Source organism: Falco naumanni, chromosome 6 (assembly GCF_017639655.2).
Source record: "Falco naumanni isolate bFalNau1 chromosome 6, bFalNau1.pat, whole genome shotgun sequence".
Taxonomy (NCBI): domain Eukaryota; kingdom Metazoa; phylum Chordata; class Aves; order Falconiformes; family Falconidae; genus Falco; species Falco naumanni.
In genome coordinates, this window is record NC_054059.1 from 66,928,659 (window position 1) to 66,954,273 (window position 25,615).

The 25,615-nt window shown below is 40.5% G+C and overlaps 1 protein-coding gene across 2 annotated transcripts; it reads left to right on the plus strand.

Annotated features, from left to right (window-relative positions):
- The first annotated feature begins 52 nt into the window (after nucleotides 1-52).
- Nucleotides 53-24,557, plus strand: RTN4IP1 (reticulon 4 interacting protein 1). Of its 2 annotated transcripts, none has more exons than XM_040598884.1 (9): nucleotides 53-403; nucleotides 1,970-2,121; nucleotides 2,901-2,969; nucleotides 3,225-3,349; nucleotides 8,556-8,604; nucleotides 10,121-10,257; nucleotides 12,498-12,681; nucleotides 14,049-14,141; nucleotides 14,877-15,159. In XM_040598884.1, exons 1-9 carry the CDS (start codon nucleotides 148-150, stop codon nucleotides 14,901-14,903), a joined length of 1,092 nt encoding a protein of 363 aa, XP_040454818.1. In that variant the 5' UTR covers nucleotides 53-147; the 3' UTR covers nucleotides 14,904-15,159. The 2 variants fall into 2 exon arrangements, with proteins under 2 accessions (XP_040454818.1, XP_040454819.1); XM_040598885.1 differs by lacking the exon at nucleotides 14,877-15,159 and adding an exon at nucleotides 24,424-24,557 and having other exon boundaries at nucleotides 76-403.
- Nucleotides 24,558-25,615: the final 1,058 nt, after the last annotated feature.

The window sequence follows — 25,615 nt, forward strand, 5'->3', positions numbered from 1 at the left end:
CTGGGGGCGCCTGCGGGGCGAGGGCGGAGGGCAGGCAGCGCCGGCCGGGCCGGGCCTCCGGGGCTGAGCGCGGAGGCGAGCGGGAGCGCCGCGTCCCGGGCTGTTCCCGCGGGCGCCGGCTGCGCGGCCCGGCCCGGCTGCCCGGCCATGCTGTCGCGGGGGGCGGTGAGCGGGCGGGCGCTGCGCGGGGCTGTCGGGTCGCCCGGGTCGCCGCCGTCCCGCGGCCTCCGCGCCTCTACGCGGGTGCCCTCCGCCATGCCCTCCTGGGTCATAGACCGGTACGGCCCTAACGACGTGCTGCGCTTTACCAGGAACATGGTGTTCCCCACCATAAACTTCCCGAACGAGGTCATCATTAAGGTTCACGCTGCGAGCCTGAACCCCATCGACCTTAGCATGAGAAGTAAGTGCCGAGGCCGAGCGGCCGGGGCTCGCCTGGCGCGATGGCAGAGGGTGCGTGGGCTAAGGCGCCCACAGGGCCCCGGCCTCCGCCACGGCACAGGCGACGCCAGCGGCCTGCCCCGGTGGGCACCTCGGCAGGGTCCAGAGGGCCGCTTCAAAGCACCTGCTGCCCCGAGCCCTGTGGGAAACCGCCTTCTCGAAACTATTTTTTTCAGGTTCTTAGGGAAGAATGGTACAAAAGCCATTGCCTTTCTGAAGGCGAGTATGTGTGTTGCAGGGCTAAGCTTTTAACCTGAGTGACTAAGTGCCGGCCTCCGCAGGCTTGCAGCTCGCAGGTCAGCTTCCTTTTGCGAGTAGTATAGCCGTGGGGGGCGGGGGTATTTCCTGACCTTCTACCCCATCCCCACCATCTGGGTGGTGGCACTCTCTGGACCAAGAGCCTAGCTCTTCCAAAGTGTCACATTCCACCTCCTCCCACCCCCCAGGAGGTGCTGGATTTCCCTCTGAGGTGGATGGGGCTGAAGGTCAAAGTTGCCACAAAGTCGACACGAGCAACATAATCCAAGCCATGTTGTTAATTGACGTGCCCTTTCTTCCTGAATTGGCATCTGGGTACCTGATGTCATCTTGTCCAGGAAATCTGTATTTTTCAGTGACTTGTATTTGACACCTTTAATCATTTTTTTCCTTGGTTTCAAGGTTTGGAACACAAGAAAAAGTTGTAGAAGACCTTATATTTCATGTTGAGAAGTGGTCTTGCATGTCAAACCAGATTCAGTAGCATATGCAGAGGTATCTGCAGGAAGCCTGCTGACAGAGCCATAATTTGTGGTTTTGGTCTCTAATAAATGGATTTTAAAAAAATCTTGGTTTATAGTTGGGGTTTGATTATGGGACATCTGCTGTCTGAGGATTGCTGTAGAGCAACCCACTTGTACTGCTGGGCTTTAACTACTGTTTTGAGTCAATGTAAAAGTATTTGGAAGAAACTACATTTTCATCCTGCTTTTGTGTCTGTTTCTTCTCAGTATTAAAGTGCTTTCTAGCATAGTAGGGCACCAAGGCAGACTTGTCAGGCATACATGCCTGAACATAGACTGGTTTTAGGCCGAGCAGAGTTACTAGATGGGCAATTCTGACAGCAGCATTTAGCTATTACTTGGGAGATGTGCCTTAGTATGTTTTACAATGGCGTTCACATTGCTTTTTACAGTACTTTATTTGAAAAGACAAATTGAAAGCTTGGATGACTTTTGAATTTGTAGTCATGTGATGCTGTTGGAAAATGGAGCATATTCAGCATTTCCAGTGGACTTCTTAGAATTTCTGACAGTGTTATCACATACTAAATGTTTTCCTAATGGAGAGTTATTTCATGGACAAATAAGCCAGAATAAGATTTGCTCTTTATTTGTAAAATCTGTAAAAGTATGAAATATTGCAGATTTTTTGCATGCTTAAGTTACAACAGAAGTGAGGCATATTAAGTAAACACAATGCTTCTAATTGGAATTATCCAGTTAATAATGAACGTTCAGTATGGTATGTCATGCTTCATGTTTTGCAGGTGGTTATGGTGCAACTGCATTAAATATGAAGCGGGATCCCCTGAAACTCAAAAGCATGGATACTGAATTTCCACTAACACTTGGTCGAGATGTCTCTGGTGTTGTTATGGAATGTGGACTGAATGTGTCTTATTTCAAACCCGGAGATGAGGTGATATCACCAATCTTTTCTTTTTTTTTTTTTTTCTAAAGTGTATAGTTACAATGTACTATGAGATGTTCAGCTTTCATTTTCCTCTTTAGATTTTTTTTTTAATATTATTGAACTCTGAATGAGGCCTATATGGCAGTAAATTCCTAGAATGCTTTCTTCTGTACCTTTTTTCTCTGAAAAACATGGTCTCTTCCAGACCTCCTTCTACAAGTTAATTTCCCTTCTGTTTTTTTAGGTTTCTGTCCCTTTCAGTGGTGGCAAGGGAGTACTGTATTTATTTATAAGTGCATATTCAAGATGCTGCTTCATTTTTGACTGAAGATAGAATTCTAACAGGAAGGGATTAGTTGGGGTTTTTTCTTGTGTAACTTAGTTAGGATAGGAACTGTGGCATCCACTTTGTGAGTCCCCACATAAATCATGATGATGTCTGCTTTGACGTTTACCAATAGCTTTCACATTTTGCCAGTTCTAGTACAGTAAATCTGATTTTCTCCCTGCCTCATCCCCTCCAGTCTGGGCTGGAAGTATTTTGGGGTTATTGAAAAATTATGTCTTATACACAGTATGGTACAGTTTATTTACATAGTTCTGCAGTCCATTTGGTCTTGTGATGTTTTTTGCATAAACAGTAAGCTAAAACTGGTTTCTGATAAACCATAGTGAAGACTTCTGCAAATTGAAAAAAAGATTTCTGTAATGAAGAAAACTTTTCGTGTAGGTACAATCATGCAGAAAGTCACAAAAATTGATAGTTGTTTTCTGTTTGGTTTTAGGTGTGGGCAGCAATTCCTCCGTGGAAACAGGGCACTCTGTCAGAATTTGTGGTAGCTAGTGGAAACGAGGTAAACATTCAAAAAATGTGGTGGACAGAAAACCAAAATTGTAAAGAGTGGCATTTGTTTTCTTTAATGTCTAAGTAACTGTTTATTTCTTAGTGCTTGAATTGTTTTAGACTCCAGCTAGTTATTAAAATAGTCATTAAAATTAAAATTGAAAATGTGGAATACACAATCTGCAATTCAGTAAAGCTTGTCTAGATATTTCAGTGTCACATAGGATCTTCCATGTGACTTAGATATGATTGATTTTATTTTCAGGTGTCTTTCAAGCCAAAGTGTCTCAGTCACACAGAAGCTGCCTCCTTGCCATATGTAGGTCTCACAGCATGGTCTGCAGTTAACCAAGTTGGAGGACTAAACCAAAGTAATTGTAGTGGGAAAAGGTAAGTAAATAGTTCTTGTGCTAAAACTGAAGTGTTTCGTTTTTATACTGACTACCTGCTTCTAAGACATGTCCAGCAGTGATGAGGACTGTTATACCATGACATTCACAAAATCAGCTGGCCTGAAGGTATTAGGTTCAATCTATACAACTGCTGAGAGAGAGGCTTCTTTAGAGGGAGCCTCTGACGAGGACCCTAACTGAAGTAAGTGTACCTAGTCACTTGCTGCTTGCTTCCTCTATATAGCGACTATATAGAGGTAGCCCAATGTATATCTAATGCATGGGACTGTATAAAGAATGTACGGATGGTATCTAGGAATTCATAGCGAGTTTGCCTTTTTGCCTACTAGGACAGGTATCCAAATATAATACCCTCTCTGAGTTATTCTGGCAACTCACAAAAAGCCCTCTCAACCACAGAGGTGTGGTTCATTCAGTTCCTGCATGTGCGGGATATTTGGAACAGACTGGTTTTCCAGCTTTTTTTTTTAAAAAAAAAGAGCAGGTGACTGGGTCCCATTTGACCTGTAGGCCAGAACTTTGATGGGGTCAGGAATGCAGAAGAGAAGAGGGAAACATGCAAGACCGGCAGCCAAATCAAATAGAAAAATTGGCTTTGTTTATCAGCCTGTTAATCTGACAATGGCAGATGGAGGGCAGAAGAGGAAAAATGCATTGAAAGATTGGAGCAGATACCATTTTTGTTCTGATAATTGAAATTTGCACTTACTTTGGCCTTTGAATGTTTGTGTAAATAGCAAAGTGTTCAGAATGGAAAGAAAGGCAAAAGTGAGAATACCAGAATTGAAAAATAATCATTAAAATTACGATGCTGCACTAAAAATTTAGGTCATAAAGTAACTATTGGACAGTAGGAATCCAGGTGCCTGACCTCTTATCTTGGATGTACCTGTTGTAATGCAACACATTGCAAAGGACAGTAGATTTATTGAAACTCTTCACCCGCATCTTCGAAAGGTATTTGAGTGAGTGGTGGTTCATACATCATGGTAAATTCCATCATAAAAATATCAAGTAATTGTTGGTTTTAAAGAGAAACGATGTTTTGAGAAAATGAAATTGCAAAATTTAAACCAGTTTCAAAGAGTTGTCATTGAAATTAACTTCCAGCTAGCGATAAAATTTTTGATACATTGCCTGCCTTTTTATTTTTCACTTTTAGACTATTTTTATTATCTTAACTTTCACATGTAAATAGAATTAACCTGAAGATACATGTTGGTAGGCTAGTGTTGTTTAAAGTATCTTCCCAATCTTCAGGTAAGTGTTTAGATTGTTAAAAGTTAAATTCAAACTGCATTTATATTGTGTCTTTACACTTAACATTTATGTTCCCAATAAATATTTAATTACTCTGTCAGCAAAAAAAAATAAATAATGTACTTGTAAAATTATGGTGTTTCCCATCTAGAAGTTTTGAATTGTAAAAACGGCAGAGAATGACTTACATGATGGTAGCTTTTTTCCTCTGAAAAATTTTTTATAGGAAAATACATAAAATACATTGAAGAGGCTGTGCAAAGGTATATTCTGTGAACTTTACATTACTCTCTCAGAGCAATAATTTCAAAATACAAGAATTTTTGTAATGTTTCTTAATTTCTTGAAATAATTTAATGTTTGGTAAGAAGTTACCTACATATGTGATTTTATGTTGATCTTTTTGTCTCCTGTAGGTGTGTATAAATAGCTATGTAAAAGGGTGCATATACACACAAGAGTATGTCTTATTTTGAAACAGCAGCTGTATTCCTTGACGAAAGCTACTTCACTGACACTTTATTGCAGTGTTAAGACATCTTAGAAATAGCGAGATTTTTCTGTTAGTGTGTATTGTTTTCTTTGCCTCTTTTAAGATGGATGGGTGGGCTAACCAGAAAATCTCATGAACAGTCCAACATCTGAGTGTATGTTTAATTGCTAAGAGTATCTGTTGCATCTGCACGCACTTTCACAGATTTTATTTTTACAAGTTACCAGAAGTGTGCTCACATTGTTCGTGATGTCTCCTGCTTCGCTGGCTCCAGTTGTTTATCCATAACTTTTATCCTATACCGCTATTTATGTTGATATTCTTGCACAAGCTAAAAGTGAATATTCTTGTTATCCAAAATGTTCAGAATGACTCTGTTGTTTTGAAGTTCCCTGTGGACAATATACCTGGAGAGCTTCTTATATGTGCCCGTGTCCTGTCTCAGTAGAAAGAGGGGCTGTGCTTGTTCAACAGTAGCTGTTAAATATCTCACTTGCTGTATTCACAAAAAACATGATAAAACCAAACCTGACAATTTGAGGAGTTCTTGAAAATGTTTAATATTAAGTAAAAGTGGTTTATATAAATGCAGTCAATATTTTATATGTTTAAGTATGCTGGGGAGAGATGCTGGATTCTGTTACTGTAAGCTATGAAATGTACACTCCTGGTTTATATTGTTTCAATGAAAATTTGAATGATATAATACCCCAAGAAAATATTTTTCTTCAAAGTGTGTGTGTTATTTCATCATTTTATCTGTTGAGAAGTACGAAGTGAGTGTAGGTTCAAGAGTAAAGCTTCTTGATAGGGTAAATGCTTCTTGATACAGGAATAAATCTCAAGGACTTTTCATTGGCATAATCAAATGGAATGAGTTTTATATATATATATAATTGAGACATTCAGTAAGTGTAATATTTTTTATTTACAATGTAGCAGAATCACTGGAAATTGTTAGTTGTTTATAATCTGGAGAAAATATTAGTCCTAGATCTGTACACCCACTCTCTATCCCCTGTGTCTTTTGTGGGGTGGACACACAGCTGAAACAAGTCCTGACCCTCTGTTGCTGGTTTCTGACCACACCATAGTTTGAAGCAGGGCCCAGGGACAAGGGCTAAACTCTCAAATCCCATGGTATGCTCATCTGGAGAGATCTGCTGACTGATCATTTGAACTGCTAGAGCCTCAGATGGGGCTTGGTGAGTGCTGGCTTGAATTATGTGCCTCTGTCAGACAGGAGCAAAAGCCTGCGCTATGAACGTTTGTTTTGTTCTTTTGAGAGAATTGGTTCTCTTGGATCTCTGTTCACATCAAATAATTCATTAGTTTGTTCCCTTGTGGACACGCTTGTGTTAGTTTACTCCTGAGCTCACCTTTGCAGTGAAACAGTAGTTTCTCTGATATGTTTTCTCCTGGCTGTGCTTTCCTGAGGCAATGCAAATAAAACTGCCTGCTTTGGCACTTTCCACCATACGTGGTCCTTCGTTACTGTTCTAACAGGTTCTGCACCTTCAAACGCTTCCCCACTTCCTTGTGTTGTGCCAAACAACATGTCTTGCTGTCCTCAGTGCTGTAAAAATGCTCATCTGTTGAGCTGTGGCACATGGATCTCTGCTTCAGAGGCAAACTGTGTCTGCACAGAAAAGCTTACTTGAAGACACAACGTATGGAGAGAGTTTCAATAAGTAGAAGGTTTGGTAGAAAATAGCCCATGTATAACATAGGAACAAATCAAATCTAGAAAATATTTCCACCTGAAGAATCTCAAGGGCTTTTGTTGAAAGAGAAAAGGAAAAGTCCTAGCCAAGCAGCTCCCCAGAACTGGAGATGATACCTAAATCCCTGAGCAAAACATTTTAAAATGACAGCTTTCTCCAAAATTTGTAGTGGAATAAATGCCATTTGAGCAAGGAGTGAAATTGGAAAGGCGGTTTGACAAGATTTTTTTGAAAGGATTTGGTTGTGGCTGTGCTTTGTAAGCATAAAGATGGGCTTAACCTAGTATCTTGAGTGTGGCATCCCTGCGCCTTTTCAAGTATAATAAAATCTAAATATGAATGTTTCTTCAGGCATCTGTTGTTAGAAGCATGGTTCTGAGGATATGTGTGTTTTGGCAGACTTAAAAGCTGCAGGCATTGTGGTTTCACATTCTTAATCTGAATTTTGCGGCTTGGATCAGTGAAATAAGGAGGGAATAGAATCTGATCAGTTACCAAAAAGGAAGCATTTTAAAATGGATACTGTGACCAAAGCCAAGTCTCTTAGGTTACTTCAAAGAACTTTTTTAAACTGAGGTTCCAGAATGTGTATTATAATTTTGCCCTGTTAAAAGCAATTTCCTTCAACATCCAGCACAGTGAGATTTAAAACAGGAACATCACCAGCTTCTGAAGATACTGAAATTTTTCTGGCAAATGGAAGTTCTGAGAAACATGATGTTCTCCAATCCTATGCCAAGACTTCATCTTGGATCTTCCTTTTGTCCCAGAATTAGCAAATGAGTTCAAAGTCCAAGCCCTTTTTGTAATTTCAGCAGTGAGGCTTTCTTACTAATTTACTTTCTGAAGTTTAGTTATTTAATAAAGTATCCAGATGAAAATTTTGAATAGCAATTAAGCCGCTAGCAGTAAGGTTCTCACACAACTAAACTTGCAATCATTTTTACGAAATTTAGGATAGTATGTTCAGTTAAAATAAACTCTCACTTGCTAGTATTTCACTTTCTTGCTTGCGTGCCAGTTTGTTTCCACAACCTGGCATTTATAGGGTCTTGTTGAGATGTGTGAACTAGAAAAAAATCTTCTGCCTTTTTTCTAAAGAAAAAAACAGATACGTTAATTTAATAGAACTTGTTTACGGTGAGGCTACTTCATCGCATTTTTATCTTTCTTTTAGATAAATATGATGCAATATGGGAAAATTATGTTCCGTATATTCTGAAGTTATGAATCTCCCTAGTGATGGTAAACTATTTTTTTCTCTTAGATAACACCAATTTGTGTAAAGTGTTGGTGAATCCAATTTTTTTCTTTTAGAGATATGACACTGGAGTCTGGGAGGTGGAGTCTCTTAACTGATTTTGTCCCAAACTAAGCAATTAAGTTTGGGGAAATGAGGACAGAGGGGTTTGGGTGATAAAGGTTACTGCCTGACAGTTCCACTGCCTGGATTAGTGGAAAGCACATACAAGGAAGTCTCTTTGACTGTGCTGTGATTACACTCTTGGGACAGGAAGTGTGATCAGCAATGTTAAGTCACATTATTGGCTATCTGAAGAGTTAACCTCTAAGTAACATGGAATGATAAATACGGTCTTTTGCTTGAAATAATTGGGTGTCAGATGTGTATAGGAAGCATTAAAATACATAGTTACTGTAGAGTTTATTTAAAGAACTATTTAATATATTTTAATTTTTTCTTACAGAGTATTAATATTAGGAGCTTCAGGAGGAGTTGGTACATTTGCTATACAGGTAATATAAACCAGCATGCTGAGGATTCATCTTCAAATTATTCTATGTAAAAGAAAAAAATGGAAGGGGATTGAGGGAAGGAATAGTGAAATAGCAAGTTACTGATTGGTCTGTCTGATATTTCCAGAAGTGAAATATTTTCAATCTTAGTGCTTTTCATTTATTACATTGTATTAGTTTAAAGTAGGAAGCAGGTACTTAGAAAGAAACAAGTTGTGAGCATAGGTGGTGAAAGATTGCATTTAACCATTTGGGTGAAGGAAATCTCCGATAGGTGTAACTTGAAGTGTGTAGCCTGTTTTCCTTATCCTTTCAGTCAGCTCTGCTGCATAAATATGAAAAGAACTTGGTGTATGAGTAGAAAAACTGATAGCGAATGTATCATTACCTAACGATTGTAGGTGGTCAAATGATAAGAGAGGCAGCAAGCTTTTATGTGCAGTGTATGTAAAGCACAGTGGCTTAGATTAATTTTCCCTCACGGTCTTTGCCCTGCTGCCCTTTTGTCTGTCTTCACTCCAGTAGTTCTAAACTTTGGAGAGTCAACATGCTCTTTGAGTGATCCATTAATTGTGGACCATCCTCTTTTCATGCTGTCATTTAATTTGGATATTTTGTTTCTAATCAGTGTTGTCTCATGCTGAAACATGTTTCTCTTGAGAATATGAAAAAAATATAGAAGTTGTGTGATTGCGTCACTGTGTTTCATGTTACTAGACCATAAATGTAGTGGTTTTAAACAGACTTTGGGGAGAATTTTTAGTGGTATGCTATTTGCCTGATCCTTGATAAAGCAGGTGACTAAATTAGATCAGTATGAAAGGCTGACCAGGCACTGACTAGTTGCAATTTCTACTTGATTAATCCTGAGTAAACTAATTAATCTGGAATAAATGTAAATAAAGATTACTGTAAATGAAAAATGATATTACAGAAAAGATAAATAACTAGCAAAAATCCTTTACTTTGGTATAGCTTTTGGAGTAGGAGATAACCTCATGTTCTCCCTGTGATAAATCAAAGATGACTTCCTCCTTTTTCTTGTTATTAATATTTAAGCTATTTACAGTGAGACAGATATATGAAATACTTCATGAGCAGGTATTTAAAAATATTTAATGGTTGATCTAGTGACGGTTTTGTAGATGGGTAGTTTGGACAGTACCTCTTGGTATACATTTAGCTTGCAGATTTAGATGACAAACTGAATATTTTATTTGAAGGCTTATTTATCCTGAGACCTGATATCTGTAAGTGGCATTAAAAACCCACCCTCCTTCCTCCACGCCAACTCCTCCCTCCCCAAAAACTCCTTAAAAGTTGATAAATTGTAACCCTTGTTTGTCAGTGGCATGTGTGACAAGTTACCCTATGTTGGAGCACTGTCTCCCCGCTCCTTACTAAAGGTGCTCATTTATTATATAACTATGACGATGCTTTGGCTTTTTAAGTTGTTCTTAATGTTTCACTATATTTTAAACTTCGGACTTCTTTTGTTTTTTATACTTGTTTTTAGCTAGTGAAGGCCTGGGGTGCTCATGTGACAGCAGTTTGTTCTCATGATGCCAGCACACTGATGAAAAAGCTTGGAGCAGATGATGTGATTGATTACAAATCTGGAAATCTGGAACAGCAACTTAAAACATTACCCTTGTACGTGTTCGTGTTGCTTAATACTGAGATGAAGGAGTTGGCGGTCAGACCTTTTGCCTTTTCATTGCTTGATTTCAGTCTATCAGAACTCCCTTTTTTTTCCTTTCTTTTTTTCTTTTTCTTTTTTGGTCCCGTCCTGTGTGTGTCTCCCCGCTCCCTGTTTTCTAAAGCTAGACTTTGTAAAGCAAATTCATCCCAGCCCTTTTTGAATGCGATTTGCCAAGTGAGTATCCAAATCACAGATGTCACTGTAAGACTAAGCCGGTTAATTGGGCTTGTGGAAGCAAGCTCACTTTCACGTGCTTCTCTTCAATGACTGTGATTTGAACGTTTTGTCCACTTCCATCAAAGGATCTTGGAGCCTTTACAAAGCATGAGTAAGTTAAAATAAGTCTCAGAAAATCCTGTGTGAGGTTAGTAAATAGTACAGTTGACCTTCTAGAGGGAAGAACTATGTTATGAAGCAGTTAAACAACGTGCCTGAAGCTCTTTAGCCACTGTGAACTCAACTGGAGTAAATTTCTGTAACACTGAGTATGGTTGCCTCTGATAAACAGTCGCGCTTATCTTGTCACAGCAGTTATGTTTAAACTAGCTTGGGGGGGTACTGTAGAACTGAAGTCTTTTTTACTTTTGTAATCTTTCCATCTCTTTAAACTTAGTTTACCATGACTTGTATTTGAATATGGTATTTACACTGGTCTTTTTAGCTAGATTGAGTTAACTTTCTGGGAGGGGAAATAGAAGCTGTTCAGTCTATGAAAGAATCTGACTGATAACTGTGCTAAGAAGGCTGTTTAACTATCCTGTGATCATCATCAGGCCTGAGGTCAGCTGTGAGGCTACTGGTAATGTCTGCATGGGCAGGATGTGCAGTAACTAACTTAATAGTTTGCAAGCAGTGCTAAATTTGCCTTGTGCAATTCAAAACCTTAAATGCTAAAGGTCCATTCTAGCAAGTGACTTTTTAGGAGATACAGCAGCACTGTCCTAGGGTGCAGTTTTATGATATAGCTAAGCTGATCAGTCAGGTGTACTGAGAGTGATGTTCCTACTTCCCTCCCCTTTTCAGTTGTACTGACTCTTCAGACCCTATAGTGAGTTAGTTTTTCCTGGAGCATTAATTTTCATTATTTTAATTTCTCTTGTTGGCAGCTAAATGTTAGGTTGACTGAACTTTAACATGAAGCCACATCCTTAGAGGATGGGTAGGAAAACTGTCTTTACAGAGAGAAGGACTTTTCTATTTAATTTGCATAAAGTATTTTCCCTCTTGTTTGTAGGTTATTTAGATAGTTGTATGTGTATATACATATCTGTTGCAATCTGGAGATTGCTGGAAGTGTACAGATCAAAATGAGAATGAGCTGTGCATCTGACAGAATAGGTGCATAGCTCTCTGTTGCCCTATTCAGCCTTTACAGGCTTACGTGCTGGGATAATGGGAATGAATGCTGAAACTCTGCTGGGATAATGAAAACGAATGCTGAAACACTGGCTCGTTGCCAGAGGCTACATGTACTTATTCCATGGAGGGAAGGTTTTAGACCTTTTGCGTTATTGGGTTCTATGTTGAACAGGTAGATGCAAAGAAAAGAGCTGTCAGTAGAGGTGAAGTGGCCCCAAAACAAATAAGATGGTAAAAAAAAAACTTTTTAGAAGTACATGTTTAGAATTGGGTCTCAGAAAAGATGCAAGAAGATAAATGTTAGTAGAGTAATTTATTTGTGTAACTTTGGCCACTGGAACTAACTTTCACACGAGTACAGCATGTACAGGAGATGTTCCTAGTCAGGGTGTGAGTCCAGACTACTACTGACATGCACATTGTTCAATGCTAGGACCAGACCTCAGGATGGTTCCAGTAGTCTCAGTGGGAAGGCTGAAGAGAGAGAGCTCTAGGTAGCTTTAAGCAAGTGGAGAATGTAGTTGGGTGTCTAAGACTGCGTTTTGCAGTTTAAGTTATCTAAATAGCCTGTGACTGCTGTGCCATGAATGGGCAATAACCTGTAACTCTCATTGTACAATAAAGCTGGGATTTAGCTGGTCTTGGAATAAAGCTGGGATTTAGCTGGTCTTGGGACTTTCTTGCCACTGTCCTGCAGGGAGATTGTTTTATTGCATTGCGGTGACATGTAAAAATGTGAACTTGTAGCCAGTTTCTGATATGAATTAGCTTAATTATGATGAAATTATTTTTCCTATGTCGTGATTTTAAACCTGTGTTTGCATGTCTGCAGATTTGATTTCATCCTAGATAATGTTGGTGGATCCACTGAGAATTGGGCTCTAGATCTCCTGAAGAAATGGTCAGGAGCAACATACGTTACCTTAGTGACACCTTTCCTGATCAATATGGACAAACTTGGAGTGGCAGATGGCATGTTACAAACAGGAGTCACTGTTGGTTCCAAAACCGTAAAGGTATTTGACAAAATCCTACATACTTTAATATTATGTAGTACTCTAGTAGCTTCCTTCGTGGCTTGGATGATAGTCGTGCGGCTCATGTAGAGGCATCCTGGTGTATTTTCCTCATACATTAAGTATACTTCAGATGCATTTTTATTCTTCCCTTCTTTCTTGCACTGAAAAAAAATATGTGTTGGGGTTGTGCTGATGGGCGTATGTGGTAGTCTGGGGTGCTGTGCTTTGAAGTTTTTATTCCTTATTGTGCTTTTCATTGTGGCCTTTTCCATATGGCCTCCCTAGTGAGTCCTGCTGACAGCTCGTGTTTCATAGTAAGCAGAGCAAATCCCTGCCTCATTGAAGTGAGGGTAATTTTGCTACTTGCTTTAGGCTGGTCAGCCTTTCTCTCAAAACATCGTTCCATGACTGATTCTCTTCATCCTATTCCAGCACAAGAGAGTAATAGAAGTGGTTGAGGGTGGCTAGAAAGTCTTTCATCTCTTTCATGTTCATGTGTCTGGATGGTGATACTGATTTTTCTGGTTTTCGTGAGTGGATCTTAAAACGTTCTGCCAGTGGTCAGATCAGTGAGGCTTTTTAGAACTTTTCTTTTTCTTCTCTCAACACGTGTACTTGCTGTCCAGATGAATGCTTTTCAAGCAGTTGCTATGGTATTCCTGTAATGGCATGGTTGAATGAGATTCTAAGTCCTGCACCAATACTTTCAAAGGAAAGCTTGAAAACAAAATGAAAAGGCTGGGAAGAAATAATGCGATACTGTTTCTCAGTGTGCATGTTTCCATGATGAGGAACATTGTATGCCATGCATTAAAAATAATCTCTCTCTGGCAGATGATGGCTCTTATTCCTGTAATGACTTACCTAGAGGAGGGGCTCTTGACTTGTGCTTGTGAGATCTTCCCAAAATGCTTTTCATGTAAGCTGCCACCTGTCATTGGACGGTGATGACTTTGGAAGATGTGATGGTGGAAAATTTAATCACTGACAGTGAGGTGGAAGGTTCTAAATGTCACATTGCTGGGTTTGTTTCACCTCCTTTGTGAATGTGTGTAAACATGTAACACCGTTTCCCTCTTATGTAACAAATAAAGCTGTTTCTAGCTGAGGAGGCAGGTGTTTGTTTTCTCAAGAAACTGACTTGTGCAATTGGACACAAAATTCACCCTGATCCTATTGTGGTAATACAACATCCCTGTCTGTACATATAATCCATGCTTAGGTGACATTTTTTCCCAGACGTTAGCATATAATTTCCGTGTCTTTTCCTTTAAGTTACTTCTCTAGTGTTTCTGGTATTAATTTAAGTTCCCTTTCCAGTTTTGTCGTATAATTTTTTAATATATTTGTGATTTTTCTTGCAGCATCTCTTTAAAGGAGTCCATTATCGGTGGGCATTTTTTATGCCAAGTGGTCCAAGTTTGGATGAAATAGCAGAACTAGTTGATTCTGGAAAGGTATGTCAGTAATGGTTATTTGGGTATTTGTGCTGAAGGAGGTGCTGTTTTAAGTCAAAAATGTTGTAGTTCACAGTTAGGGAGTAAAATGTTATGAGAGTCACAGTGAGGAAAACTACTGAAGAATTGAGTTGCTCCAGCTTCTAACTTCTGCCTTTTGCATGGAATTTAGGAGTTTGTAATCCTTAAGACTGTTCTGCCTTCTCCCTCTCCATCCTACCTGTTTCTAGAAACAAAGCTTACTAAGTTATGAGGAAAGAATGTCCAGTGGTAGTTTTTTGCCAGTGGAAATTATTTAGCATGAACTCTGGTGTTGAAAATTGTATGTTTTAAGAGGCCTTACTTGTTTCATTTGGTCAGATGGAACATGACTGTGTATCTGCACATGCAAACTTGCTTAGCCTGGATGATCAGGAGTCCTGCCCGTAATTGTGCACAGAACTAGAATGTTCAGGTTTGCAGGTCACAGATGATCTGCATTGGTAGAGCGGTGACAAGAATCTTGTGGTTTGTTATTTCAGTGCTTCAGAGTATAGTGTTTGTGCTAGTTCAGCACAGTGACTTGGAATATTGTGAGTGTTTCTAAGCTTTCGGGGAATCTCAAGTGGACTTGGGGAAAGGCATGAAGTGACAGGTTACTGTTTTTCTGATCTTTTCAGATTTATGAGCTTGTTACAAAATATGTGCAAGAGTGAGCAGCTGATTGCCTGTTTATTGGATTGTGTGGTGCTGTAGGTCCTGGCAGTGTCCTCTTCTGGATAATTTCGTGTTGCCAAAATTCCCAGAGTAGAGAATATGGACAACTGCTGTTCATCTTTCTATGTGGTACCGAAACAGAAGAGGAAGCAGAGTCTGCCATGACTGCTAGTAATTCCAGTATGTGAACTGTCAGGCCATCTGTGCTCTAAATTTGTGCGTATTAGTAAAATGTAGATCTCTCTGAGTGGTGTTCCCCTTTTTTGCTATGCATTGTGTTCCGGAGTTTGGAGAAGAGTAAATAAATTGTTGTCATACTTAAGGCCTAATTGCTTCTATTTGCCACCTCAGTGATGCTATCAGAATAAAAATCTTCCTGAGTTCAGCCACTCCTATTCCTCTATCATAACCAGCGTGCTGCTGACACAGCCAGTGGGAAGTCTGTGTTTCCTAAAAGTTACCTGCTCATAAACAGAGGCTGCAGCAGCATGAGCTGTGGTGAAGTGTGATCCTGGTTAGAGCTTTGCACCACTCTGCTTTGCATTATGTCCAGTGCTGTAGGCGTTATACCATGGTCAAGAAAGAAACCGTAGAAGATGGTCCTCATTCTGTAATGCCATCCAATCACTCTGCTAAATTCTACTTTTCTAAGAAACAGAAATGCCTTTATTTTTGTTCTTGCCATTTGTCCTGATTTTTAGCCAGACACAGCTTATTTTCTGTTCTTCTTCTGCCTTGTATGCAAAACAAATGCAGAATATGTCCACAAAAGCCTCTCGGGAAGCACCTGCTTATGCAATAGAGAGAGGGCTTAGTTGCTGTTCTTTGCCTAATAATCTGGACAGGTGAACTGTAATGCCATTTAAAATGTATGTCATACATATATGAATGTCCTGATGTACTTCTTGTTGTAAGATGATCATAGGACAAAGGTGTTTGCTTGGTCTTGAATTTTCTGTGCAAAAACAAGTCATAATGGCAGACTTGTTTATCTGCATAGTCATTATTCTAGCAGCATTTTACTTTATTTTGTAAAATGTAAACACCCATGCTATCATCAGTATTTTATAACACCAGGTGTGTTCCATTTAGACAGATGTTAACAAGAATATGACCTTTATTGTCTAGACACAAGAGTTCTTCTAAATGGACAGGTCATCTATTCAGAAGAGTAGGTGTTTGGGAAAAAAGTCAGGAGAAAATTACTGGAGGAAGTGTATCATAATTTCCCTTAGCTAAGTGAAAAGAAATGTTTATGTTTTGAATGGGAGAGAATAAGTGAGAAGTAAAAAACACAGAGCAGTAAAAGTATAGCAAGAAGACTCGGGGAGGCTAGCAAAGTGAGCTCATGTAGCTGAACTCTTAGTTTTGAGTGAATGCAGTTTTGAATAATGCAGATTTCGTTATTTTGAAATTTCAGTGAATTGTCTTTTCTGTTACAGGTGTTTTAATTTTGAGATTGTATGAAGTGTGAATAGGAAAGCAATTGGAGATCTCCAGAAATTGAAAGGCTTTTTTCAGGAAAGTGTAAATCATGAGGGGGGATTTAAATAAAGGAAATTAAGAGGAGCTGATGGTTTAAAGAAATGATGTTACAGTAAGTGAAGCTTTGAAGAGCACACCCCTGAAGCACTTACAAATCATATCGATTTGCCAGTGTTTTTTCTTTTAGTCCTTTTGCACCAACACAGATTTTCAGTTCATCATTTTCCTTTGCAAAAGCAAAATGATTCTCAATCCTTCAGTGGATAAAGAATGAGCAAAAAGGGCATTTTGGTTAAAGACACTGGGTTTTCACATGGATGATCTTTGTAACAAGGGATAGAGATTTACAAAATGGCAGCTATGAGGAGTTCTTTTAACAGCCTTTTTTCATGGGGAGGAGAAGGAGAGGATTTGATGAGCTGGTAGCACAGGGAAGGAAACTAATTTTCCTTTTGTAATTTACCTGCACATCAGCTTAGTTCTGGGGATTGTAAAATTATTTTCAGTATGAGCTGTTTTCTCTGCCTTGCGACTGTGCATCTTGCAAAGAGACTATTGTGAGACTAAGGGGCTGGGAGGCTGCTGCAGCAGTAGTGGGCATGGAGAAAGTCAAGTATTTCCTTGTCAAATTTTAGAGATGCTGGCTACTTTCTAAACTGCCGGGAAGTCCCTGTTGTGGGTTCAACGCCAGTTAATTACAAGCCAGTAAGGACTGGCTTTACCTGAGCTCCACCAAATTGGCTGGTGAAGCACATGTCAGAAGCAGGGGATCTCTTTCCGTGGCAGAACGTTCCTGGTGAATTACAAGGTTTTCATCTTAGGACAACTGAAATCAACAGAGCCTTCAGTTCAGGACACAGGTCTGCTGGCACACTGTTTGCTGAAGCATCGTCACTGGTCTCTGCTGCCTGCATCATCACTGCAAGGCTAGTTAAGAATTGGTTTGATGTATTTGTGGTCAGTGTTGTGGATTTAACATTGAGAGTCTTGGGTTTTGCTGCTCGCTTAACGTTTTCCTCCTTTCTAAGGTTCTGCCATTTAGTCCTTGGTGAAAATATACCAGACTCATGGAACGACATATATTTGTAGAAAGCCTTTAACATATAACTGAGCATTTACTTTGCCTTTTAGAAAGCCTGATGGAGGAGGACAGGCTCAAAAGACTCAGTGCGATAAGGGGGAGCACTAAGTATGTTGTACATTTCTGCTGGACTATGATAGGATGTGGGTTAACATGCTGCCGTACAGAAATGTGAAATTTTCATTTTAAATCAGTGCTATTTAAATGCAGCGCAGGTGCGTGTGTGCAGTATTTCTGGTGGCTTAATACTCTTTCCTTCAGAGCTGAGTTGCATCAGATGGGCTGATGGCTGAAAGTTGATGTTGCAGAAGGAAGGCTAAAGGACAAGTAGTCTCCGGCCATGAAATGAATAGATCATTTTCTGTGTTGTTTGCTTTCTAGATAAATCTTACAGCACAGGCATACGTAAGAACAATTGCATGCCTATATGAATGTAATTTTTGTGTAGTGTTGATTACACATTTTGCTGAAGACGCTAGATTCTTTGGACTTAGCACCTGCTGTTGTGCTTTGGAGGACAGGATGCTGACTGTTCTTTGGCCCTGCTGCTGTCTTCCTGTGCAGTGCTGTACAAATCACATAACCTTTTGCTACTGTAATTTCTCTATCTACTAATGAGGGCTAATGCCCTTTATCTGCCTTTGGTGGTTTGCTCTGAGATACCCTGTCAAAATGTGGAATTCACTTGTTTTCTATTGCCAGTCTTTGCTATTTCACAAGTAAATAACACAAATGGATATGGTAATCCACTTTGACATTACTTGGGTTTTGAGTTGTTTGGGTGGCCATGATTTAAGATGGCTTTACATTCCTCCTGCTAGCATAGGTTATCACAGCTTTTTGACTCTGTATCCTAACTCCTGTGTATTGATTGGCTTCCAATTCATCTTGTTACAGTTCTGCAAGTAACTTTTTCCCTGGCCCTTGTTGCACAATTGTTGCAGATTTCTTTCATCTGTATGAATATCAAACAGCTAATGTAAAGTATATGGAGTCCTTGAATGTTCTCCAAACCTGGCATCTCTACATGTGGCCATCTCTGCAGTAGTTCCAGTCTTTGTCTTTATGGCTATGCTAAGGTATCTTGAGGTACCTGAGGTGACTTGCCCTTGGGTGGTGCCAGCTTTTATTCTGCCTATCTGAAAAAGGACCCTAGCATAGTGATTCTGTGCTTAAATGTCTAAATTGACTAGGGATCAGTCCTTCTCCCCACTCTCTTTAGTCACTCACACTTGTTCCAGCGACTGTCTTTCTCCATGCTAAATTGCAAAGCTTGCACTTTTTTTTTAATTTTTAATTTTGTGTTTTCTTGTTGCGGTGCTTTTGCTTGCCAGGTTGGTTGGCTGGAACCCAGAGATGTTGATCAAGGAGAGGTTGCCAAAAGCTCTGTTCAGTCCTTTCTCTTCCAAAAGGAACCTCTATCTGCATTTTGTCACGGCCACCAAAAAAATCACCACTGTGATTTTTATTAAAACACATCTGCTCCTCTTCCTCCAGGACACAGTAGCTTGCTTATGCTCTTTATGAAAGTGCTATGTGATTATATCATAAAGCGTCTGTGAAGACGACTAATGGGAATTTTGCATACCGTGGGGTGATAGGGTTTGTATATGTAAATTCACATAAACCACAATGAGGTCTGGAAAATTTTCATCATATACCAGGTACTTAATCAAATGTGTTTCCTCAGCCTGATGTAATTGCATATTCTATAGAAAGTCAGTCCTAGTGTTCTGAGCGCTAGTCCACTAGTGTAGGATGGAATTATGTTATGTCCAGCACAGTGGTGAAATGTGGGGACAAGACAGCACTTGTCTTTTTTGAATTTGATTTGCTGAGACCTGGGGAGATGCAGGTCATTCATCTGTTCTTCTAATATATATGTAATATATTTATACGTAATATGCTTTCATACATAAATATATTTACATATATATATACATAACTGTACTAAAGTTTGTTCTGTCTTAATTTTATGGTAGCATTGCCCCAGGTTGCTTTAATTACCAGCATAAATATCAGGACAACTACTGTAAACGTGACAGCTAAGGGATTCCAGAAGAATTGCTCTTTCCTTTAGATAATAGTTTTTCAGCATGGTTAGTAGGTAACTAAACCCAGGATCTTCCTCATTTCTACTCATTTAAGCTTGGTCTAGGTTAGTACACACTACAATTCTGGTCTCGTTCCAGTTTCTTACTGCTCTTCATTGTGTTCTGTAGAAGCTGTTAATTAATGAACTAGAGATATTTTTTTAAAGCTGCTTCTACACTCCAGACCATAGCCTGATAGCCTGCTTAACTGGGATTTATCTTGTAGCATTTTAATAACTGTAGATGATACTCATGAGTTCCTGTGGGCTGCTGTTAGAAGCTTGATGTAAAATTATGAACCTTGGCTTGGAAAACAAACAAAACCTGGTAATACAGTTGTTGTTAAGATGACTGTGGGAGCAGACCCCAGGACACATGCCTTCCATTCCCGTGTCTTGATGCAGGACCATTCATCTTACGGCTGTATGAGACTGGACCATTTTTACTTCTGTAGGCGCTTTAGCCAGAAATACCATGTACCTGATGTCTTTTGAATGTGCTCTTAGATGAAAGTGCCTATTTTCTGAAATAACAGCTTAATCAAAAGCATAGTACTGTATAGTTGCAAAGCTACCCATACAACATGGGACCAGAGCCAGCTGTTCCAGGAGGTAAGAACTTTAATCTTTGTCTTCAGTGAGGGTTGACTGTAGAACTTAATGTTGGCAAGCAGTATGAAGCTCAGCGTACGCTGTAGCATGCCATTTTGAGGGGAAGGAAGGATGAAGGAAGGGGTGGGATTAAGACCTAAAGAGCATAGAACTTGAGTGCAGAAGAGAAGGAGATGCTCAGCTAGAGGGAAGAAATGACAGAAGCAGCAGTGTCCCAAACCAGCATTTTTTTCCATGAGATGGCAATAAAGTACAGTGTGTTTAGTATCAGGACAGGGACTATTCTTTGTAACGACTTCTGTTCAAGTCTCTTGTTGACATTGAAGGGAGACTCACTGAAGGCCAAAGGAGAGTATCAAGCTCTGCATTTGTGCTCATACACTGCATCTGGGCGTGGGTGGTAATTGCTGGAGGAAGACATCTAACTCAGCTAGTGCAAATGGCAAGCAGGTCTTTCCCATCACGACAAGCCCTCAAGAGGATTTTGGTATCTGGTGGAGCACGGCACAACTTTTGTTCTGTGCATATGCAAGTATCTTTTCCAAAGCACGTACAGGAGCCATGAGCAGACTTGTGGCTGCTTACCGAGGTGTAGGTAGGGTGTGTGCAGTGGGAGGCAGCAGCTGGGTGGGAGGCACTCGGCAAAGCAAGGCTGCCCGGCGGTTTTGACACCGCCATCCTTTACAAACCTGGGGGAGAGCCAATGCACTGTCATTGCCCTTGGAGTGGTAGGACTGTTCTTTCTGCTTTGAAGTAGGCTTGCTCTGAGGGCCTCTGAGGTTTGGTTGTCTCTCTCCGGAGGATTTCAAGGCTCTAGCTCTCCCTCCAGCGGCAGGAAGCACTCCTCACTCAGCGGAGTGACTTGTTGCTAATAAACGGTCAAAGCCCATCCTCATTCATGTTTTCTTGCTTGTCCCCTTCCTGATAAATTCAGACTGTGTCCTTGCTACCACAGAATTGGGGACTGCCAAGGGTGGTCTAGAATTTGCCATTAGCGGGAGGGTGTTCCTGCTGACCAGTCAACTCCTGCCCGTGCCTGCTCACTGCCTGCTGCGTTCAAAGCCGGATTGGCTGGGATACCACTTCTGTGCGCTATGTAGGATGGCCTTAATCAGCATCAGCGATTACTCTTTTTATTTTTCCAAACACACGAGTTCATTTCAAGAGACCTGAGATTCATTTCTATAGTATGACCTGCATCGGAGAGAATGAAGAGGAAGAAAATACCTTTCAGGCCCAATCTGTTTTCAGATAAACATTTCAATGCGCGCGCGTGTGTGTGTAATCCTTTCTCTCCCTGACTTTAGTTTAATCCCTTTTCCCTGAACAAATAGGTGTCCTCTGGCAAGGAACTGATGCGTGGTTGTAAATAGGCAGTGTTTTTATTATCCAGTTAATCTCCATTTATTATCACACATTCAACAAACAGCAGACGCTCCCCTACTTGTTTGTCTGTTCACAGGAAGAAATTTTATCTTAGTCAGTGGATTATGGTAAAGGCTGAGTGAATCACTGTGCTGCAACACGGTCAGCCCTTTCAGAGTTAGTCAAACAATGGGACTGACCAGCCAGCCAGATAAAATGTTTAATGCTCTAGATTTTCAGGATCATCAATTTAGTATTCATGTCTCTCTATAGCACTGCCTAAACCAGTGTTTAAATGGAGCTAGAGGTTACATCAATGTAGCAGATGGGCTTTGAGTGTGTGGTGGCTGCAATACACATGGTGTTTTTAACTGCGAGGCTGAATTTGGGGTGCCTCTGAATCCCTGTGTCACCAATTTTCAAATGCAATGCTTTGAACTTTACCTAATAGGCTGAGGACATAACATACCTCATTCTGTCAGGGTTATAAGCTGCAATCTACAATAAATGACTGCAGGTAGCAGAACACTGAAGTGTCCTGCTCTGTTTTTTCTCAGTTGCTGTGTTTGAAATTAACTTCTGCCTTTCCCTGGAATCCCTTGTGCTTCACACCCCTTGTGCTGCTGCACTGCTTTCTTCCCCGAATACCTTTCCCCCCTCCCAGCCTCTTGCCCTGCTAGCGTCATGTGTCCATGCTCCAGCAGGCTGCTGGGGGGTTTCCCTTTATTTTCTCCTTACGTACAAAGCTGTGCTTCAGTGAACTGCTATTAACAGTAAGTACTTGTACAAGTGTTGCTCTTGTGTTTGGCTCAACAAGGTTACCGAGTTTTTCCCCAAGCTTCTGCTGTGAAAGCAAGGGCTGGTCTTCCTCAGAACAGTCACTGCTGATCAGCAGCATGTTCCTCCTGCTGGTAAGTCACAGCAGCTGCAGTTTACCCAAAGCTATTGTCTTACTCGGTGTTTTTGCTGTCCTGGGTCCATGTCCCTGACTTTGCTGATGCCCGAGACATTTCCATTCTCTGCTGGATGCTGACCAAACATGATTTTGTCTTGATCGTTCATGCCCAACGTTTCTTCCCTAGTTGAGCAGCAGAAAGGTTACACGGGATCTTTGTGGCTTCTCTAGTGCATTACTACTCAGTTTGCTAAAGGTTTGTTAACAGAGATTGTCCTGGTAGAACAAGGAAAAGAATTTACCCAGCCTTGTACCCCACAGCATGGCAAGTTTGAGGCACATAGTGAATATATTTATTTGCACACTTTGGCTTATTCTGAGTTTTTCTTTGGAGGGGATTCACTCCTCCCTACTTTTCTGCCATGTAAAGTTTCACACTACTGCTGAGCTTGTGTTGACAAAAAAACCCAGGAGGCTCTAGTGACAAGATGAGGAGGCACTGCAGTGTAACAGATTATTGATGCCTTGGGTTACCGTTAGATAAGCAAAATCTAGTTATTGTAGTGCAATGAGTAGACTTCAAGGTAAGGCACTGTGTATGAATAAAGAGAAAATTCAGAGCACTGAGAAAAAGAGGTACATAAGCACGGACAACCACCAGACTGCGTTTGTTGTGCTATTGGGGAGGATGCTGGGTGGTCAGTGCTGCTGCTTGGAAGGTGCGTATGAAAACCTTTCCTTGGTAATGCTGCACATTCACCTTTTAAGCAGCATGTCTGAACACCCACCCCTTGCCTTGTGGTGAAAAGCAAGCAAGCCGTTTGAGAGATGGCACTGTTCTGATGCTGGCGAATTGTTGGTATCCTTATTGCTGTTGGTGTTCCTTTTCCATGTAGCAAGGTGCATGTCTTACCAGGAGAGGGCGGTTGGTTACTAGTTCTGGAGCATTCAACAACAGTGTGTGCATGCTAGTAGCTCGGGGAGGTGGGGGGGGAAGCCTGAAGATACTTTTCCTGTAACAAAACCAGCAAGGATCCTTTTCGAGCACAGCAGATAGGGTGTTTGGATCTTTGTTATTTCAAATCTTCATCACTGCAAGAGCTAGCTGCAGACCCAGCTACTGTTAATATTTTGCTCCGATCACTGGGCTGTGTTAGCGGATCTAAGGAAGGAGACCAACCTCAGGGCAGGCAGGAGCTTTGGGAGGTCTCTCTGTACACAGATTTTATACTGGCCTTTGCAAGGCTGACTCAAAACTTGACAGTAGGCAAGTATTTTCCAGAAGCAACTAGGATTTATTTTGCCTCAGTGTACAGACAATGCTGTCTATAAAGAAAATGCTCATAGGGTTTTCAGGCTCCTTAATAATGGGTAGACTGAGTAGGGTAGTTTCACCTTCATTATTAGAAATTAAAATAATCTAGAAGGCTACTCTGCTATTTTAGCGTTAATTTTGTAGTCGATGCAAGATGGGCTTAATCATGTATGCCTGTTGGGATACACAATGGCTGAATTTTCAAGTGTGTCTAAATGGTTCAGCAACAAATGTTTGTGGACTTTTTTTGTACTTCATTTGTGGCCAAGTCTTTTAAGGATACAGAGGCATGTACTGATGCACTAGAATCATGAGCACCTTTAAAACATCTGACCTTTTGAAAATCCTTGGGTTTAACAAGAAAACCAGCAGAGAAAGACGAGGGGAAAAAAAATGTTCTTCCTTTTCCCCAGCATATCGCTCTCAACAACAAAGTTGAACCACAGTGTCAGCTTTTAAAGGGACTTACAGCCTTACATGGTAACTTTATTGTTAAAAGAGTCCCAGGTTAGGGCTCTAATTGTGCTAGTAGAGGTGTTTCAAAACTTGGGCAAAGAGCAGCACGAAGTCTTTCAGGGACCTTCTGCATGCAGGAAAAAAGTTAAAAGCTAGCAACTATCTCATTTGGCAACTTCTGCCATAAATACTATATAGAAACATCCCCCCTTTCTTCATACAGCTTCTAAGAGTGAAGAAGATACATTATTTTATTCCTAATACGACACTTTCTTTATTCTGTAGATTCAACCAGTTATCGATCAAGTCTTCTCTTTTTCTGAAGTTCCAAAGGCCTTTCTGAAATTGGAAGGAGGACATGCACGTGGGAAAACAGTGATTGATGTAATTAGTAAAAAATAAAGTATCTCTAATCATTATTCTGCTCACATCAGTCCTTTACTGGTAAATTACACTTGAACATGAGTTGGTACATAGCAACTATTTCTTCTTTAAAAGCTCACACAGGATGCAAAATTAAAAAAAAAATGTTTTAGAAGAGCCTTTTTGATTCCTTCATACTCTGCCTGTTAATAACTGTTAGTATGTCGACAAGAAATATTAATGTCCCTTAGGTGTTTCGATACTAAGAATGTAGTTGTGACTTTTGCAGAACACTCCTCACTCTTGGGTAGGAGGAACAGCCAGCAGCATTGGAGCTTTTGTTTTCCGGATGTTTTAGCCAAGTCCTCAGAGGGTGAGACACACTGTCCATATACCCTCTGACTAAATTTTAAGTGTCCATATGAACCTTCTGCTGTCCTTTTTCCTTGGCCTTTCCTTGTTCTGTTCACTTTTATTTTTATTTATATATATATTATATATATATTATATATATATAATAACTCTATCTAGTTCATTCTCAGAACCTATAAACTTTTCCTGTACTAAGCAGTCACATTGCTGCCTCAAGACTGGTGCCGTAATCTTGATACAGCAAATCTCTCATGGCATAACTAATCTGAGTAGAAGCATGGAACAAAATCAGTCTGTAACTGATGATTAGCCCAACTTCTGGCACAGATTCAGCTGACTACAGCATTTTGCAGGTAGGCTAGTCTTGATTTTGTCAGTTATCAGGAGACTGTTCCTGCCATGCCCACCGTCACTGCCGGTGGCAGTGAAGTGCTGGAGGGGGTATGTGTCTGTTGGTCTGCTTTTAAACCTACCTTTTTGCCAGATGGGCTACGGCCTGACTTCCTCTACCATTTTCCAGGTAGATAGAAGGAAAATGGTAACGTCTTAATTAAGAACTGCACATTTACTGTGGTGCAGCTGTGGGGATAGAAAAACTCTGCCATGCAGTGCTCCCACCAGGGGACAGAAGCAGCAACCACTTGAACTGTGGCCCCACATACAAACGCACCGAACGCGTGCTTGTATCGGAAAAGCATCCATTCTTCAGAGCCTGCAGCTATTCCATACCACGTATTTGCTC

Excerpts from the sequence above, each read along its gene's own strand:
- RTN4IP1 (XM_040598885.1), top strand. The coding sequence starts at position 148 with ATGCTGTCGCGGGGGGCGGTGAGCGGGCGGGCGCTGCGCGGGGCTGTC. Across the intron at positions 404-1,969 it reads CATCGACCTTAGCATGAGAA|GTGGTTATGGTGCAACTGCA; the intron begins GTAAGTGCCGAG and ends CATGTTTTGCAG. Across the intron at positions 10,258-12,497 it reads CAACTTAAAACATTACCCTT|ATTTGATTTCATCCTAGATA; the intron begins GTACGTGTTCGT and ends GCATGTCTGCAG.